This window comes from Lipotes vexillifer, unplaced genomic scaffold (assembly GCF_000442215.2).
Source record: "Lipotes vexillifer unplaced genomic scaffold, Lipotes_vexillifer_v1.1 scaffold131, whole genome shotgun sequence".
Taxonomy (NCBI): Eukaryota; Metazoa; Chordata; class Mammalia; order Artiodactyla; family Lipotidae; genus Lipotes; species Lipotes vexillifer.
Window position 1 is genome coordinate 1,513,690 of NW_006782866.1, and position 19,532 is coordinate 1,533,221.

The 19,532-nt window shown below is 55.7% G+C and overlaps 1 protein-coding gene across 1 annotated transcript in view; it reads left to right on the forward strand.

Annotated features, from left to right (window-relative positions):
* Positions 1-19,532, forward strand: part of KLHL29 (kelch like family member 29) — a 320,144-nt gene that overhangs the window by 295,858 nt on the left and 4,754 nt on the right. The window contains exons 6-13 of the mRNA XM_007455490.1: positions 257-395; positions 8,300-8,502; positions 9,659-9,918; positions 12,402-12,600; positions 12,743-12,925; positions 13,131-13,311; positions 18,701-18,894; positions 19,262-19,406. Of these exons, the coding sequence (XP_007455552.1) occupies positions 257-395; positions 8,300-8,502; positions 9,659-9,918; positions 12,402-12,600; positions 12,743-12,925; positions 13,131-13,311; positions 18,701-18,894; positions 19,262-19,406 (1,504 nt within the window). The remainder of the gene's footprint in view (positions 1-256; positions 396-8,299; positions 8,503-9,658; positions 9,919-12,401; positions 12,601-12,742; positions 12,926-13,130; positions 13,312-18,700; positions 18,895-19,261; positions 19,407-19,532) is intronic.

The window sequence follows — 19,532 nt, forward strand, 5'->3', positions numbered from 1 at the left end:
GTTTGTTTCATTTTTCTGTATTTGTTTTTTTGCTTTTGAAAGTCGTTATTCCTCTGGTTACGTAGCCCCTCCCAGTTGCTGCTTGTTTACGCGTTATGTTTGTGACTTCTTTTGACTGTCAGTGTTGAGCCAGTCTTGCCAAGAAACAGTGTCAAGTATTCTCCTATTTCTCTACTTCTTGAAAAAAAATTTTTAATTAAAAAAAAAAAACACTCTTAATGGGAACCTGGCCCTGTCTGTCTTCTCTGTTCTGCAGAAATGTTGAAGGAATTGAACCAGCAGCGCAGAGCGAAAGCGTTTACAGACCTGAAAATTGTTGTTGAAGGCAGAGAGTTTGAAGTCCACCAAAATGTTCTAGCTTCCTGCAGCTTGTATTTCAAGGACCTGATTCAAAGGTTTGCCTTCCTTCCAGCTGTGGTCGGGTCTGTTCCTTTGTAGGACGCTTTTGTGTCGCTTTTCTCCTCCCCTCTCTTGCAGGTTCCTGAAGCGTGACTCCCTGTCACAGAGCCAGTAGCCATCTCTCCTCTACCCCCTCCTCCCCCCCAGTGCCCTCTCACACACAGCCTCAGAGCAGCCACTGCCCCCAGCCCAGCCCACACAGCTTTGCTGGTCTCCAGGGGCCTCTGCCAGCAGTAGACAACACCCTGCCCCACCCCCCGAGGATCCTGCTTTCTCAGTGGCTCACAAGCCCTCCCTGAGATTAGGAGGACTGCAGACTCCACTTTAAGGGACCACTTGCACGCTGCCCCCACTGGGCCAGCACGTGTCCCCAGCACCATCGTCACTGCTGTCGATAGTGAACTTAATGCCAGGAAAGCACATCGACCAGACCATCCCCCACCGAGGAGCACGAGGCACCCAAGGGGTCGCTTTTCCCCAGCCAGAGTCGGGGAGAATTGACTTGTAGCTAAAGCCTCATTCACGCTGCATGTCCTGATACTTGTACTCGGAGCCTAAAACCAGCGCTATCTGAGCACAGACCAGGTGTGTCCTAAACACGGTCTCTCTCAGCCTTCGCTCCCCTCCCCTCTGCCCTCTGCCCTGGCTATTTCTACCTGAATGAGTCTTAATGGTGCATGAGCATCTTTCTTTTTTTCCATTATGTTGATTTTTTAATTTGTCTGCTTCATACCCTTGCAAAGACGTTAGGGGCCACCTTCTAGCGCCTTAGTGAGGGAGAGCAGCCGAGGGGGCCAGCCCAGGGTAACGCTCCTGTTTCTCTCACCCATCAGCAGATTAATGCCGCTGCTCATTTTGCCTTGCAGCCTCTCCGGGGCAGACGCTGAGCCGGGACTATGCTCAGAGTGGGAGGACAGGACCTCTGCTTGCTTCCCAATGCTGTGTTTGGACTTGCCAACTAACCCCAGAGTGACTGTGTTTTGTTTCAGGATGGCACACTGGCTGGCATCTCCTCTCCAATCTGTTGTGTCCTTTCACTTAGAGCTGAGCTGCCCGGGGTGCGAGCCCCGCCGAGCCGCGCTGGCCCCAGCCACGCAGGAAGGGGCAGCCTCTTTGTGACTTCCAGTCTCACGGACAGCTCGGGTCTCCCACCCCCAGTGCTTGGGTTCTCTCTGTCCAAGCACAGGGGTCAGGGGCATGAGCTCTGGGGTGAAGGGGCACGGCCAGTGGCCTCTTCAGGCCAAGGGAGGGCTTTGTGCTGCCACTCTTGGCAAATTCTCAACCGACGGTGACCAGCAACTGGCCACTGGATTGCAGATGTGGCACCTTAGGCCTTGGTCCCTGACCCAGATCAGTTGGAGAGCACAGAGGTGGCAGGATGCAGGGACAGGTTGGTACTGAGCGATGGCCCAGCCCTGGGCTAGAAAGATGTGGGCAAGGGAGCACAGGAGCTCTTTGACTGTCTTCAGAGACCTAACATGTAAACCAAAACCTTGCACACAACAGAGAAGAGATACCACTAGCTGGGAACCCAAAGTAGTGAACGCTTCTTGGACAGACCAAAAAGAAGGAGGACGAACATTCCAGGCAAAGGATGGGTTGTGGGGAATGTTCTGGAATGCGAGGAACATTCTGGAATGTTTTAGAATATTCCAGGCAAGGGATGGGTTGCCTGGAATAAAAAATTGAGGACAGAGACAGTCATGAGCAGTGGGGATGGGAAGATGGCCTTCTCAGAGATAGGTTGAGCTAGGTTGGCATGGGCAGACAGGCCCTGACCTCCAGGCTAGGGCCCTGGGCTCAGTCTGAGGGTGTGGAGGCCGTCAGGGTAAGTGGAGTGGGGATGCCCACCTTCAGGCAGAAGAACTGCAGGATATGCCTCAGTAACCCTAACGGGAAAAGATGGGTGCAGGGGCTGAGAGGCAGTCGCCCGAGGAGAGAGGGCAGCCTCTTGGGAGCTGGGACACCTGGGTTCTACATCTGACTCTGCCACTCATCCTATGACCCCCAAGCAAGTCACGTCCTCTCCCTCAGGCCTCGGGTTTTCTCATCTGTAATAGAGGAGGTTGGTTCAAATGATGTCCAGGTTTCCTTCCTGCTCTGACATCCCAGGGTGACAGTGAGGGGATGGGCAGGGCTTCCCCAGTGCAAGCACGGGGACATGAGAAGGACAAAGTCACAGACAGGCAGGTCCATGGACCAAGGTCAGGGGAGAGCTTGGGGGAGGTGATGCATTGAGCGTTTGGCATGTCGAGTTTTAGCAGCCTGAAGATACCCAAGTAGAGACACCTGGTAGGCAGCCAGACGGATGGATCTGAACCCAGAGAGGTCTGAGGTCTGCGGAGACAGGGCTGTGTCTTCAGCGTACAGGAGGGTCACTCAGCGGGAGAGGTGGCCACAGCAGAGCCCCAAGGTGCCCCTTCAGTTCAAAATCACAAGCTTAATTTGCAGCCAATTTAAATTTTACTCCTCTCATCCTAACCATGAGCACACGTCACCATCCCTGCCGATAGCTGCAAACAGATTCCTTCCATGGGGAGGAAAGCAGACTCTCTTCCGGAAGGTGATTTCCCTTCCGGCCGTGGAAAATCCTCAAGAATTTCACATTCTTAGTGATCGGGGAGCAGCTGATGTTGCACGTCACTTCAGTCTCCTCGAGACTGTGGAGCCTCCAAACCTGTGACCCTGGAGACGTAATGGGCAGTGGCCCAATTGGCCCAGCAGGGGAGATGGGGCCCTGGGCCCGCCGAACCCCAGGCAGGGTCTTCCCTCTCAGGCAGCTGCACTAACACAAGCAGAGGGTGTGGGGACGATCTGTGGGACATGACACGCTGGTCCTTACCTTCGTGGGGGCCTAGATGAGCACTGTCTGGGGTCTGAACTGGGGTCTGACTCCAAAGCTCATGCTCTTACCATCATCCATTTGCTAACCCAGGGAAGAACAAAACTGCACTTTTTGTTTGTGCACAAAGTTTGTAAGGAAGGGAAATAAAATCTCAGTGTTGACAGTGTAGACAGATATGCAAGGAAAAGGGACGCAGAGTGTGTGTGTGTGTACTCGTACACATGTGTGTATCTATTAGAAACACTTGTAAACTGGCCACAGGATCTGCCCAAGAGAAGACACAATCCCCCCCTGAGACAGGTACCTAAGTGGCAGAACCTCTCCCTCACACCCAGGAGGGGCCGGGTCCCCTGGAGTGAGGGCTGGAAGGGGCTCGAAGAGGCCAGGAGAAGAGCGCATGAGGCCATGGGGAAGCTCAAAGCAAAGCCCAGACTGAGACAGCTGGGCTGCCCCATCATCCATCAGTTGCCCCATCTGAGTCCCTATGAATCAGGTTGAAAACCTGGCAGGAAAAGGAGCTGCAGCTCCGTCTTTGGATAATGTGAAGGCTAGTGCTGCGTAACAACCAGGCCTCACCTGCATCCCGGCTGGAGGGGGAGCCCCGGGAGGACTGAGTGGAGGAGAAGACTGTGGGCTGAGCCTCCTTCCAGGTTTCAGGAAAGAAGGAAGATAGGTTTGAGCAGACTAGACCTAGTGGGGTCCTGGGGATGCAGTCCCCAAGTCACAAGAGTCACTTCTCAACCCCAGCAAGCAGGACCTAGGTCTGCCCTGGACTTTCTCTTTGGGATCATAGAGGAGAAGTCCCTTCACTTGTCCTCCAGGAGCCAAGGAGCTCTGGGGGATGGTTGGTGCCACCAGGGGCACTGGCTGCCCTCACTGGCTGGGTGGGCTGCAGGCCCTATCAGAGGGGACGAGACTGTTCTTCTTTAGAGACAGCAGGGACACTGCCCTCCCTGCCAAGAGTGTGGGAGGAAATGTTCAGCCCCAGAGGAGCACTGCCCCCTGGTCCCACAAGATGGGACAGAGACCTGGCATTCTACCTTCCAGCGGAAACCCTCATCTTGCTAAGCCTGTTGGAGCCACCGACGTGTTTGAACTATATCCTCTTTTCATAGTAAATGAAAACAGATGGACAAACTGATTTTGTGCAGGTTGATTTTCACAAGCCCCATGTGTAGACTCTGGGCTTCTCGCTCCAGCTCCCTCTCCAGAGGAAGCTAAAAGAATCTCTCTAATTGAGTGGCACACACCCGGGATGTAGGGGAGCCCAACAGACGTTAACGCAGTAGTCAAGCCATATGCCTTTGCCCTCCTTCCCTGAGACGCTGGGCATTTGTGGGTGGCAGTCTGCCCCCTTTTCTGGGAGAATAGAGCAGTGTGACTAGAAGAGCAGATAGTCACACATCCCTAATGCTGGCAGAATGACATGAGCCAGACTTATTGCCAGGAAAGTCCTCAGACCCAATGAGTCTGGTGTGTGCTTGTGTCTGTGCCCTGGAGCTGATGACACGCTTGAGTGCCTCTCTGTGGGGCAGGGTGGGCATCACGTCAGGAGGGTGAGCTCACCCTCCTGAGAAGAGCAGGGTACCATCCACGTTCATCCCTGCTCCGTGACTGTCCCCACCCACCACTGCCCCAACAGTTCCAGGTCCAGCTTGCAAAATGAAAGCATCTGATCACTGAGGTGTGTGAGTGGATTGTTAATGGTGGGGTCGCAAACATCCTAATATTGGGGCTGAGGCATTCCCAGCACATCCACAGACTTGGGCTTGCCAAGCAGAGGCTGTGTCCCACACCTTAGAGACACACCCCATCTTGGGATAAGGTGACCCCAGGAAGTTTTAGTTTTCTGATAGAACCTGGAGGCCCTGTGTGGACTGGGCAGCTCCAGCCTGACCCTCACTCCCATGCTCCGACCCCCAATTGTCAGGTCCAGAGGCCCACCCTCATAAGGCTAAGGCTGCCTGATCCTGCCCTGCTCCCCCTTCTCCAAGGTCATATCATGACCCCGATTGCCCAGCAGCTCCCCAGATACTCCATGGGGCTGAGAGAAATGGGATGCCCAGACCCCCAGAGCCAGCTCAAGAGAGGGACAGAATGGTTATCTTGGGAGGACACAACTCCCCACTGGTGACCAGGGCCACCTATCAAGGGCGATACCTCCCAGGGGGTCCTTGCTCAGAGGGAAGAGGTCTAAGGAGCACAGAGGTCCCGTCCCAAGACAGTCTGATGGTCAGGGTTGGAGAGTGGCCACTGGCCTCCCTCTGCCCCCACAGCTGTCCAGCCACACAAGAATGCCTGTGTGGACCGTAAACATGCCTGTGCAGGGGAGCTGCACGAGGCCTCACTGTCGGGGGCCTCTCTTCCTCCAGATCTTGACCTCAGTCATGTGACAAAGTCTCCATCCCGTCCCCAAGAGCTCCTCATTCCGAGAGGAATGGTCAGTCAGCTCACAGTGTCTGGCATCTGGCCCCAGGGGCCTCCAGCCACTCCCCACAGGTTGCCCAGTGGCCCCCTCCTCTCCACAGGTTGCCCCCATGGGAAGTGGGGGTTCTGGAGGAGCAGAGCCTCAGCCGAGCATCACAGGAACAGCAGTCCTCTTCAACCCTGGACAGAACCTGCAATGGTTGACATCCCCTGAGCCTCCCCAAGCAACCCCTTGGCTCCTAGCCATGCGAGCATCACCTTGTCCCCAGGACCCTCTCCCTGGCTCAGACTCTGGGCAAGACAACATCTCCCCACAAGTGCAGCCATGCAGGTCCCATCAGACCTATAACTCAGGGCCGGGGGCTCCGCTGGCCTTCCATCTACCCAACACCCCTCCTCACAGGGTTGTTCCTTGGTTCTCGGGGTCACATGTCACATGCATTTCAGTGCGTGCATGCAGATATATTTATATATCTGCACATCCTAAAGTCGCACCTCAGCTCTTCACTGATTTTGTGCTGAGGACTCGTAGGGAGACTGGAGTGCTGGCCAGAGGGGGAGGCAGCAGTGGCTGTGAGCCTTGGGAGAAGGGGAGCAGCCCTACTTTCGTCTCATCAGCCCTGCCCTGGCTGTGGCCCAATGTGACCTCTGCAGAGCATGAAGGGCGTGGGGGTGAGGGTGTGCAGTCCAGAGAGTGGCAGGTAGGAAGGAAGGCAGAGTAGAGTAAGAGGTTGACCAGATGGCCCCGGAGGCCTGGGGTGTGGAGAACGTCTGTGGTTTCAAGTGATCACATAATAAACCATTTTTATACTTAACAAAGTCACCCAAGCATGGGACTCCATCCAAACAGGAGAACACTAGGTGTGTTAAGACACTTTAAAACTCACACACACTGTGTACATCTATGGGTTTGAGAAGGGGCTCTGCTCAGACCCTCTGTTTAGCCTGTACCTTTCCGCTCAGCTTTCTGGCCCTGCCCAGGGCTCAAGGCAGAATGAAGCCTTCAGGGCCCTGGTCAGATGAGCCATCCTACATGGAGGTGCGGAGTGGCACCCCTGGGAGGGGGGCCTGGACGCTGGCTCAGTGCTTCACCTGTTCCCTGCCAGGTCATATTTGTATTGTAAAGGCCGTGGGAGGCCAGTGCCTAACCAGAGAGAATGTTGCTCAAACGGTGGCATTTCAGGTTCTGTTGTGTAGAGCAGAGTCTCCCGGGAAGGTATTTTCCAGCCTCTGTCACTTGAACTCTATGGGACTTTGGACCTCATCCAGTTCAGTCCTCTGTTTTGCAGATAAGGAGCCTGAGGGCCAGAGAGACCAAGGCTGCCTGCCTGTCGGTGGCAGAGCTGAGGCACCCAGGTCCCCTAACTCCCTGCTTACATGGGAGTTGGCCTCTCTCTGGGGCCAGCCTGTTCACCCGCCGGACACCAGCACACTCCCACTGCCAGCCACAGGTGCACCCAAGGGACCAGTCACAAGAGTCTCGGCCCCTGGCCTCCTCAGGACAGGGTGGGGAGGCAGGGCCAGGAACGCAGAGGTCATTTCCCAGCACGTGGCTGAACCCAGCCCCCCGGGCAGGACCAGGCTCAGTGCGGGAAGCAGGACAGGTCAGAGCAGCCGAGACCGCGTGCCAAGCCGATCACCTCTGAGAACCCTGCCTCCCTCTTAACTCTCTGGGTGTTTCTCCTCTTGGTCACTTCTCGATTGGTGTTATTTTTGCTTCATCTTATCTGTTTCCTTCCAGGTCCAGCTTTAGGGCGCGGCTGCCAGGCCTTAGGAGCCTTTGCAATGGTTTTGTATTTCTGTAGACACCAGATATAAATATATTTATATATCTGTGTCCCTCCCCTGCTCCCCCCAGTTCACAAGCCCGATGCACACTCTACACGCAGGCCACTCTGACCTCTGACCCCGTGTTCCATGTGGCAGGAGGCCCCGCCCCGGGCCAGGTCCTAGGTCATGGCTGCTGGCTGTCTGTGGCGGAAGTCCTTGGTTGTTCTCCCTCCCCTCCTCCTGGCTCTAACCATTCTGTCCGTCTATCTCGTCTCGTCCTCAGTTTCCAAGCAATGTCATGAAGGGCTTCCTTTCCATGCCTAAAAGGAAACAATATGTTTTTGGAAAGAGGTGGGGTTGGAGTCAGGGTTCCGGGACGGCTTGGGGCCCTCCGTCTTCAAGGCAATCAAGGGATTGGCTGCGATCACAGGCGTTTGGGAGCCTCAGTCATGCTGGAGACTCTCCTGCTGGAGGCAGATGGGCCCCGCGACCCGGGACCTGCCGGCCACATTTTGTTTGGCGGAGACGCAGGGGCCAGCAGTGGAGCCGAACCGTATTGTTTCCCTTTGAGGCCAGTCTTGGTCCTCGTCCCCATCCACAGCTCATGCTTTTTGATTTGCATCTTTTTTTGCATGGACATGCCGAGTAGTGATAAGCAGGGTTTTCTGTTCTTCTGGGCGTCTCTGGTCAGACTCTTCTCTTTCAGATCCCGTGTAAGGTCGCTAGGTTCAGGTGTGTCATTGCTGTGTCCCTAAAATGAAGGGCGTGACCGAGGTGTGCAGGGAGACCTAGCCCTGTGAGGAGGCGGCGCCGTGGCCGCAGGGCGGCAGGTAAGGACACCCTGGTCTCTGTGCCTAGGTCGGTGCAAGATGGCAGCCAGTGCGGCCGGGAGAAGCTGGAGCTCGTCCTGTCCAACCTGCAGGCCGACGTCCTTGAGCTGCTGCTGGAGTTTGTCTACACGGGCTCCCTGGTCATCGACTCTGCCAACGCCAAGACCCTGCTAGAGGCAGCCAGCAAGTTCCAGTTCCACACCTTCTGCAAAGTCTGCGTGTCCTTTCTCGGTGAGCCGCAGGGAACAGTGCTGATGTGCAAACAGTTCAAAAACAGCAACGACTGAGAGGGAAGGGCTGTGTGTGCCCAGCCAGACCGCCTCAGGCTGTAGCTGGATTCCACAGCAGTTTTAAGGTGATAATTCGGGTAACTGTGCACAAAGGCCTCTGCTCACCGGCGGACAGAGATGTTCTCTGCATCGGCTCCTCTGAGGGCCGGAAAGGCCACACCGGGACCCCGGGCAGCCTTGTGAGGACAAATGGACCGAGAAGCCTGTGTGAATGGTCTGTTCATGGGGAGCCTGTGCCCTGGCCTCACAGCCCTGCTCTCTAAACACTGAACCAACTTGCTTCTATTAGACCCAACCCAGAGAACACACTCACTTTACAGTTTGGAGCTGCCCAGTTTGGTGAGAGCAGGGAGAGGGAGGGGCAGAGACAGGAGTCACCAGAACCGGCCTGAGTGTGGAATGAGAGAGGCGGGGATGGGAGCAGGCCAGGTGGGGATGGCCAGGGACCTGAGACGTGACCTTGGGGGAATGAGCCATCTAGAAGAGTCAGGAACCACAGCTCCTGAGTTGGGCCCACAAAAGTGATGGGCCTCCTGGGACCCAGACACGTCTAGACTAGAATAACCATTAGTCGGATCTCAGGAGCTCTGGCCAGACTGACCCCAGGTCTGGAGGTCAGGGTGGGTGAGGCCGAGACCCATGGGAGTTGGTGGGTGGGCTTATAAGGGGTGTTACTGCTGTCATGACTCTAAAGTAGAAGGCTGTGACCCCAGACGTGCCTGTCACAATTATGGCAGACACCATAAGCCTCAGTGTGACCCCCCCCCAAGCCCAGGCCTCTTCCACTCACAGGCACTGAAAAAGGTCCGAGCCTGGCACTGACACTCCATACCTCAGTCTCGGCCCTTCTGCCGGGACCTGCAGGAGCAGAGGGAGGCCCCGGGGAAGTCAGCATGAGACGGGGCAGAGAAAAAGCCAGAAAATGGATCTGAAGATCCAGGAACACAGGAAATGGGCTGTGGGGACTCTGAAGGCTGAAGGCAGGTCACAAAGACATGAGCTCAGAGAGGGATCCAGAGTGACAGGCGATGGGGACGGGCGGCGACCCCTTCCAGGGCCCTGCAGTCAGTGGTCCCGTCCTATGCTCTTGCCCCCAGAGAAGCAGCTGACGGCCAGCAACTGCCTGGGGGTGCTGGCCATGGCCGAGGCCATGCAGTGCAGCGAGCTCTACCACATGGCCAAGGCCTTTGCGCTGCAGATCTTCCCCGAGGTGGCGACCCAGGAGGAGATCCTAAACATCTCCAAGGATGACTTCATTGCCTACATCGCCAATGACAGCCTCAACACCAAGGCCGAGGAGCTAGTGTACGAGACTGTCATCAAGTGGATCAAGAAGGACCCCGTGTCCCGTGCGCAGGTAGGGCCTGCCCCACCCCCACCCGGCTTGCCCCTTCTCCCTCACAGTACAGGGATGGTGTCTGGAGCAAAGGGTGCCAGGAAGTTAGAGGAGCCAGGGCTGCCTGGTCTGACCAGCAGTGGGAGCATCTGAGAGCCAGCAGGCCCGGGTAGGGAGGCTGGACCAGCTCCCGTGGGTGCAGAGAGGTGAAGGGGGATGAGAGATGAGAAATCAGGCACTAGAGGGTTCTCTAGGGCTGGCATTACACCTGACAGAGACCCAAGCCAACCGAGAGGCCACAGGGCCAGGGCCCTGCAGGGAGAGAAGTGTGTGCCTGAGCCAGGGTGCCCTGGGCTCCCGTGAGCTCAGACCCAGCAGCAGGAGCCCCACCTGTGCTCGGGCTGTTGAGAGGGTGGAGAGCACCTGGACCAAGCGGAAACCACTGCTCGCCTGATGGGAGGGAGGGTGAGTCCCTCAGAGGGGACAGCTGAAGAAATCAGAGCCGGAGCCCAGGGTGGAAGGAAAAGAGAGCAGGGTCCGCAGGAGGGCCCCTGAGTTACAGGAAATCGAGCACAGCCCAGCAGGATCTCCGGCCGACGGCCTTGCTTAGAGCGGAATTACCTTGGTTCTAACATGTGAGGAGCCCCTGGCCATTAGTGCAGACACACAGGTAGCTCTCAGGAGAGCTCAGAGGCCCCCCAGAGAGCAGCAAATGGGAGGACGGAGTCAGGGAGGCGGGAGCCCAGAACGAGCTGAGGCAGCTGAGTGACACGAGACAGGGGCTACTTTGTTGCGTGTGGAACAAGAAGAGGCATGAGGGAGGGAGGGAGGGGGCGGACGCGGGCATCCACAGCCTTGGGTGGATACAGGACGCAGACATGGCTCTCCACCCCTGCCCCAGCCACTGGGCGCAGGAGAAGGCGGTCCTCTGACTGATCAGGCGGGGACGGGGCAAGATTCATTTTCAGAGAAAGGAAGTCAGGTTGGGTGGCTGTAGTAATGACCACCACCATCCACCACAATTCCCAAATCTGTCTCCAGCCCAGACCTCTGCCTTTGACTGTCTACTGGACACCTCCAGCCCATGTCCCCCAAGCCCCTCTAATTCATAAACCCCCAGACCTACACATCTTGTTGTGTTCCTTATTCCAGTTCTGCCCATTACCCATGGCAGAAGTTGAGAGTCCTCCCACACCTTCCACCTCCACTTGGCCACACACCACTGCCACTTGTGCCTCCTCTTACGAGAGCCAGCTTCTCTCTCTCCCCATTCAAGGCCCCTGATCTCACCAGGATGACTGCAGTCGTCTCCTGAGAGGTTTCCCCGCCTTCAGTCTCCTCCTTCCAAATTCATTCCCACCCTGCAGCCTCGTGGTCTTCCTAGGAGCATGTCTGGTCCTGTAATTCCTCTGTTTAAAACCCCTCATGAGTGCTCCCATCCACCCTGCAGGAAACACTACACAGCCCTTGGCAGACAAGGCAGGAGGTCAGCGGAGGCCAGTGCCTAGCTGACCTCTCCAGTCTCATTTCTCCCTGTCTGCTGCCCAACGCCCAGCAGAAGCCTCCTGCATCCAACCCCATAGAGTCCCCCAAATGCAACACTCTCTTTCACACTCCGATGCCTCTGTGTGTGCTTTGAATCTCTCCCCCTCCCCCACCCCCAGTCCGCCTTAGGCCTGGAAAAGTTGGCAATCCTTCCACACCAGGCTCAGATGGCACCCACTCTGGGGAGCGTCCTCTCCTGCACTCCCACAACCCCTAACTAGACTCTTGCTGTGGGAAGAGTCCTTTTATGTGATGGATCCCTTCCCCACCCTTAAACTGTGTATACCTGGAGGTCAGGGACCAGGTCTTATTGGTCTTTGCACCCCCAATAGCACACTCAATGGGCGGCAAAGAGGGGTCACCGATTAATTGTTGGATGAAACTAAAATAGAGTGATGAGCACAGAGTTTGCCAGACAAGAGGGAGATTCACATCAGTCCATGAAAAGCCTTTGATGCAGGTGAGGGGGTCCAGTGGATGCCACGAAAGGGGCTTGCCGGCGATGGGGAGGCACAGGTTCTGACGGTTCTGACTCGCAAGCTCGATGATCACCGTCAGCTCTCCTGGGCCCTCCCACCTCTTCCTGAGCTCCTGCCCCACCTCATCAAGGATCAGGATCCTCATTTCAGTCCCCGGCAGCCTGGTGTGAAGCAGAGGCCCGCGACCTGGGTGGAGGCAGGGAGAAGGTGCTCAAGAGACCGATGGGTGGCCCACCCCAGGGTCAGCCACAGCACGCCAGACCACCCCCTTCCTTCCCTCCTCACCTCCTGCTGCCGGGAGCGCCCGTCAGCTCTGCCTAGGCCGGGGTGAGCAGTGTCGACACTCCCAAGCCAAATGCACACTCGAATTACCCCTTTTGCCTAGTCCCACACCTCTCCCTTCTTCCTTCTCAACACGCCTCACAAGAGGTGGCGCCACCTTATGATCTAAGAAGACCCCATGCCCCCTTGACCCCACAGTACTCGGCGGAGCTCCTGGCCGTGGTCCGCCTCCCCTTCATCCACCCCAGCTACCTGCTCAACGTGGTTGACAACGAGGAGCTGATCAAGTCATCGGAAGCGTGTCGGGACCTGGTCAACGAGGCCAAACGCTACCACATGCTGCCACATGCCCGCCAGGAGATGCAGACGCCCCGAACACGGCCCCGCCTCTCAGCAGGTATGGCGGGATACGCCCCGAGCCCCCAAAGGCAGGCGCCACGCCGTCAGCCCAACTCTGGGTGGTCCCCCAAGGAGGCGCCAGGCACAGATGCTGACACAGTGTCAGGCTATCCCAAGGGTGCCCATCTGTATCCCTGCAGGTGTGGCCGAGGTCATCGTTTTGGTTGGGGGCCGTCAGATGGTGGGGATGACCCAGCGCTCGCTGGTGGCCGTCACCTGCTGGAACCCGCAGAACAACAAGTGGTACCCCCTGGCCTCACTGCCTTTCTATGACCGCGAGTTCTTCAGCGTAGTGAGTGCCGGGGACAACATCTACCTTTCAGGTGAGGCCCCTCAGGGCTGGGCTGGGGACCGGGCACAGACTTCCCCAGGGGGCCTCTCCCCACACCAGGGTTAAGGAAGGCCAAGGCCACAAGTGTCTACTTTGCAGGGGAAGCCTTCTCCTCCTGCCCCCGGGGCTGTGCCTGCCCAGCCTGGGACCCTTCCTCACTCCCTGCCCACTCTCTGGACCTCCCATACTGCCCACAGGTGGGATGGAATCAGGGGTGACGCTGGCCGATGTCTGGTGCTACATGTCCCTGCTCGATAACTGGAACCTCGTCTCCAGGATGACGGTCCCCCGCTGTCGGCACAATAGCCTTGTCTATGATGGGAAGATTTATACCCTCGGGGGACTTGGCGTGGCAGGCAATGTGGACCACGTGGAGAGGTAAGGAGGCCACAGTCACGACAGGGGCATCCTCTGACATCCCCCGAGAGCTAAAAGCACATCACTCCTCCTCCCCAAACCCCACCCAATTAAGACCCACTGGAGACTGGACTTTTATTTATTTATTTGTTTATTGATGGCTGTGTTGGGTCTTCGCTGCTGTGCGCGGGCTTTCTCTAGTTGTGGCCAGCGGGGTCTACTCTTTGTTGCGGTGCGCGGGCTTCTCATTGAGGTGGATTCTTTCGTTGTGGAGCACAAGCTCTAGGCATGGGGGCTTCAGTAGTTGTGGCTCATGGGCTCAGCAGTTGTGGCTCGCGGGCTCTAGAGCACAGGCTCAGTAGTTGTGGTGCGTGGGCTTAGTTGCTCCGCAGCATGTGGGATCTTCTCAAGCCAGGGGTCGAGCCCGTGGTCCCCTGCATTGGCAGGCGGATTCTTAACCACTGCACCACCAGGGAAGTCCTGATGGTGGAGTAGAAGCAAGAAGGGTAACAACTGCCCAGCCACCGAGACGGGACACTCTTGTCCCATTCAGGGGGTCTGACAAGCTGGAGGCATGAGAGCAAACGGTGCAAAAACACAGGATGGGCTAGGATGCTCTGACCAGGCAGTTAGGGAACTTACTGGGACCGGAAGTAGCAGCCCAGTGACTGGCTGGGATGTAGGGCTAAGCTGGAACCAATGGTCCAAATGTGCACCGTGCCAGTGGCTGTGCCTTCATGTTCCTGCCAAGTGGAGGTGACACACGGGGGAGCTCCCTTCCTCCCTGCCTCCCACACATCCAAGGAAATCTGCATGCAACCCAGAGAAGGGTCACTGCACACAGGCCTGGCCAACCCTCTAGAATTCTCTAGAAGAGAATGTTAAGTCATGTGTATAAAGCCTGCCCTCTGCTGGAAGCTCCAGGCTGGCTTCCTCATCTCGGCCCTTTAAAGCTGGCCGCACCTAGTGGAGGGATCATGTGTAGGCAGGAGGGGAATAGGCTGGAGGCAGGCGCTTCTCTGGGTGGAAACAGTCTTTTCCTTCGAGACGGGGAAATGGATCATGCAGAGAATGGACACCTTGGAGAGAAACTGCAGAAAGAGCTCAGACAGCTTTGTGAGTCAGCAGCAGGATGGGGGGAAACTGCAGGGCAGTCCTGCTTTTGGAGAATCTAGTGCCCCAGAGAGTGACAAGTTAGGCTGAACTGGCCCCAAATTCCAACCCAGGGGGGTCACGGCTAAGGTCACTGGAGCCCTTTTCCCACATTCTTCCCGCACCTTGCCCCACCCCCACCCCGGCCCCCATCATCAGCTGCCATGAAAAGCACATCTTCCCATGTGACAGCTTCTCGCCTGTAGAGCCACACAAACCCCTCAGTTTGTAGTTTTCCCTCGATGGCTAATTGGACACTTGATAAATGTTACGGCAAAGATGGTTTCAGAGTGAGACAGGCTCTGGATTTTCACCGTGGGCTTTTAACTCCCCCAAGTGGAGCTCAGAGATGGCACAGTAACAACGTTTAATTGTCATATTGATTTGAAGATAATGGGAAATCCCCGTGTGATTATGAAGATATTAATACTCCTGTTGAACCTGCTTCAGCCCTGATGCCGACAGCCTTCGGTGGGACCCACTGCACACCCATCACTCTCCAAGCTTTCCAGAAGCACCAGGTTCCACTCGTTTGTGATCCACTATAAACACACGAAAATGAGACATTTTCTATGTAGGAGTAAACTGAGCTAGATCTGTCATCCTGTCTTGCTCTTGTCAGCTATTTTTAATCTCCTAAGATGCTGATTACTCATTTTGCAAACTTGTTGGTAAATACAGGGATTTGTTCAAGGATCAAATGCACAAAGAAGGGGAACAAACTCCATTCCTGTTGGGCCCAGGAGCAGTTCGCCAATGCCCAGGAGCAGCCTGTACCAGCCTGCCCCGGCAGCTGGCTAGGCCTTTGTTCCGCTGCAAAACATCAGCTGGGGCACAGAATGGGCAAGACCACCCTGGGAACCCAGGAGATGGAGGAGCAGTCCAGGACACAGTGCCCTGAGGCCTCCCCTAGTCCACTGGGATCTGTCAGCCGTCCTTGTATGGACAGGACACAGACCTGAAGGCTCTTGGGTGGAAGGTACATGGAAGGGGTGCCCACTGCTTGCCAAGGAGCATAGCTAGACCCCCTTTGGTCAAGTCAACTTCTGTGCCACACAGTGGCAATGATGAGAATTCAGGGTGACAGGAAGGTTGGGGGAATGGGGACAGACAGGAGGACACTTTGTTCCCCAGGAAGCACTAAGGGTACAAATTGCTCTTATATTGATAATGAATGAGGTGTATGGTGCATTATAATTACCTTACTGTATTGCAGGACTAGAGCAAGATTATATAATTATAGTTTAAAACAACAGTGTAATAGACAAACCTGTATTATATCATTATATAAATAACTGGGTCTAATACTTTATAGCAATATATTGCAGTAGCTGTGGTTACTGGATAAATGATAGCAGAGCGCCGCACTCGGCGGGGTCATTTGCATGCCATTAGCATATCCTTCTCAAGCAGGAAGCTGACAGATTGAGCTGACGGGAGGGCTTGTGGCTTGGCAATCAGCCACCTGGAATAACAAGAAATTCACGTTTGGCAGAGTGTGCCATTATACCGAAAGCCTGAAGACTAACAGCCACATAATCTTCCACTGTCTCCCAGCTCCTTCTGCAGCTCTTTGGATCTCCGCCACATCAGCTTAAAAAACAGATATCTGAACTTCTGATACTGTCCCAAAAGGCACTTGTTCCATTGCCTGTTAGCCACGTATCATTCGTTTGGGGCTTAATTGAATCAGCCCCTGCTCCCCTTTCAGGTACTTGAGCTTCTTCTCAAATCCTGAGTCTGTGCAAGTACAGAGCTGGACGTCTCACAGCCAGGGGCACCAGCTAGGAGAGACCATCTTCCTGGGTCACCGAGCTGTGACCATGCAATGACTCATGCCCCAAGGAGGCTCACGAGGAAAAGTGGGCCCCGTGTGCTTCCCGGGAAAGGTGTGCTGGGAGAATCCCAAGTGTGGTGGTGCAGCAAGCCCACGGCGGAGGCCCCGCCTTGGGTCCAGAACCCACGAAAGAACAGTGAACAGCGTGGTGAGCCGTAGATGGAGGATCCAGAGTGAATGCTTGTGAGGGTGGCCCTCAGGGAACAACTGAGAAACACAGCTGCCCCACTAAGAAAGACCTCAAAGATCCCGGCTCAGTGGCCCATTTGCGTAATGCCAAGTCTACTCTTGCCATCCACTGTGTCTGTTCTCACGTTTTCCCTGCCCTGCCTGGAACTCATGTTCCATCACTTCTCCATCCTCTGACTTTGCCACTTTGTCCTACACCACGGATCCTAGAGACCTGGTCAAGCCTGTTCAATCCTACCCTTTACCATCTCCACGCCTGCTGTCTGGGGGCTGATTGCTGGTGGAGAAAATCCCACAGTCTTGTAGGTTGGCCCCACTGTGTATTGAAGTCCTCCAACCTCTACTGGATCCTCATGGTGCAGGGCATTTTTTTGTGTTTCCCTTGTCAGCCGTTTCTCCCACTCTCAAGAGCGTGCGTCTCCCATCTTCACCTCTCTCCTCAAGGCTCTTACCCCACAGACTCCTCCAATACTTGACTCCTGCTTCACAGAGAAAACGGAGCCATCAATCAAGAACTCTCTCTATTTCCTGCCATCACTCCTGCATATGTCCTTATGCTCATGCCATCCTTGCCTTCCTCTCTCATGCCTAAATGGCCACCACTTCCCTGTCTACTCTGGATCCAATTTGCATCCAGCTACCAGGAGCCACCCATCATCAGCTCTCCCCTCTCTTTCATATATAGTTCATCGTTCCTTATCCACTTGGGCTCCTTCCCATCAGCATGTAAACACAATTAAAACTCCCCCCCGCAAATGAAAATAAAACCCATGCTGTGCTGGAGCTGGTTCATACTGGTTCATTAGAGCCCACTGTTAAATCTTCAGGAACTCTGCAAGTCAGTTGTTAGCTACAGAGATTATTAAAACTTAAGTCATATAAACTTAGAATTAAATTATTTAAAAACAAAGGTAATCCATACTCAAAACTCATCACTGTCTAATTTTTTTACTACATTTTACTACTGCCTATGTCCTGGAGGTTGTATGTGTCCACTGCATCTGTATGTGGGGGAGATTCTGTATCCCGGGGCACTACTGGGCATCTCTTCCCAACCCCACATTCAGTGATGTCCCATTGGTAGCTTGAAATCAGCCATGATGAGAGGATTTACATTACAGAAATCAGCAAATGCTACACACCAGGACTTTCTTCCTTGGAGAGCTGGTTTTTAAACATTTATCAGCAAAACCCCTCTTAGCTCTATAGTCCTTTCTGAGTCCCACCTTCTCTGCCCATCTCCCCAGCGAAGTTTCATCCAAGAGACGTCTCCACCAGCCAGCTCCACAGTCTGGCTTCCCGCTCCTTCCTCCGTACACAAATAGCTCTGCACCTCCCGTTCCACATATGGTGCCCTTGACATGACCACCAGTGACCTGCTGGGGACTTCCTGACCTCCTGTCACATCCTCCGTGCTGCACTTTGCCTCCTGTGACATCACCGCTCCTCTTGGACTCCTCTCAGCTCCCCTCATACAGGCCGGCATCTCCCCAGTGTCCTCAGCCCATCCTCACCCCACACGCTCCCTGTGAACTACCTTGCCTTCATTTTCCATCTATGTGCCCGTGATCCCATAGCTGAATATTTAATCCAGACCTAAATGCCAACTGCCCCTGCACGTCCCCAATTTGTTACCCACAGATACTTTAAACTTCCCATGAATAAAACCAAAACCATCCTCCTCCCCAAAACTCTCCCAACCTCGATTCCTTGTCCCAAGAGTAGTGCCCCCTCTGTCCAGTTTCCCAAGCCAGAGACCCTGAGGCATCCTCAGCGACTCCCTGAAATGAGACATCAATCCATGCTAAACCTTATCAGTTTACCTCTCCTTCTGTTCCCACCTCCTTCCTTGGTCGAGGCCACTATTTCCCCAGTTTCCAGCCCATGGGCTGGGTATGTAGGAGATGCCCAGTGCCGGGCTGCTGAATGAAAGAGTAGGACTGAGCTGCACAGAGAGGGCTGAAGAGGCCCGGAAGCTGGGGAGCTGAGAGAGGTTTCCACAGACAGACAAGAGCCCCCCTGAGGTTCAAGAGGGAGGCTGAGAGGGCTGGTTTGGGCTAGATCCTGGGTGGCCTTGAGTGATTCGTCCCAAGCGCCCTCCACTGTGTGATTTCGGGCTACACCGAGGGCAGGAAGTGGGTGGTGGGGCTGCCCCGTGTCCGCTGCCTTGCCTGAGGGCCCTGCCCTGCGCGAGGCCCGTCGCTCATCCTGGCTCTCCCCCTCGCTCGCCAGGTACGACACCATCACCAACCAATGGGAGGCGGTGGCCCCTCTGCCCAAGGCAGTGCACTCGGCAGCGGCCACAGTGTGTGGAGGCAAGATCTACGTGTTTGGGGGCGTGAACGAGGCGGGCCGAGCTGCAGGCGTCCTCCAGTCTTACGTTCCACAGACCAACACATGGAGCTTCATCGAGTCCCCGATGATTGGTGAGAACCAGCTGTCTCCTCGGCCCGGGATCGGGGCGGTGGCCCCACCTGATCGCTTTAGTCGGCGTCGATATTCCCAAACCCAGAGTGCAGGCTGAGCCCAGGGGTTCTGCACACCCAAGTCCAGGGGGGTGGGAGGGGAGGGGAGGCCCCAGCTCAGGTGCAGCTGAAGCTCCCACTACCTGGACAAAGGGCAAGCTGGTCCGTGCCAGGTGTCTCCTGGCCCCAGCCTTGTTCTCGGGCCAACCAGTGATGTTGGAGGTCTTTGCAGCTCCCGTCCCCTGCAGGTCCTGCTGGGATGGAGGAGGGGAGGGGGCCTGGCAGAGGGCCCTGACTAGCCCGCCTGCCTGCTCCGCTCTCCTTGCAGACAACAAGTATGCTCCCGCCGTCACCCTCAATGGCTTCGTTTTCATCCTGGGTGGGGCTTATGCCAGAGCCACCACTATCTATGACCCTGACAAAGGGAACATTAAGGCGGGTCCCAACATGAATCACTCTCGCCAGTTCTGCAGGTGAGGAGGCTGGGCCGGGGAGTAGGAGGGCGGGGGAAGGGACAGAGGGATGGGTTGGTTCATGATGACTGACCACCATCCGATGACCAAGGTGGTGCCTGGGCCCAGAGCAGCACCAGCCTCCAC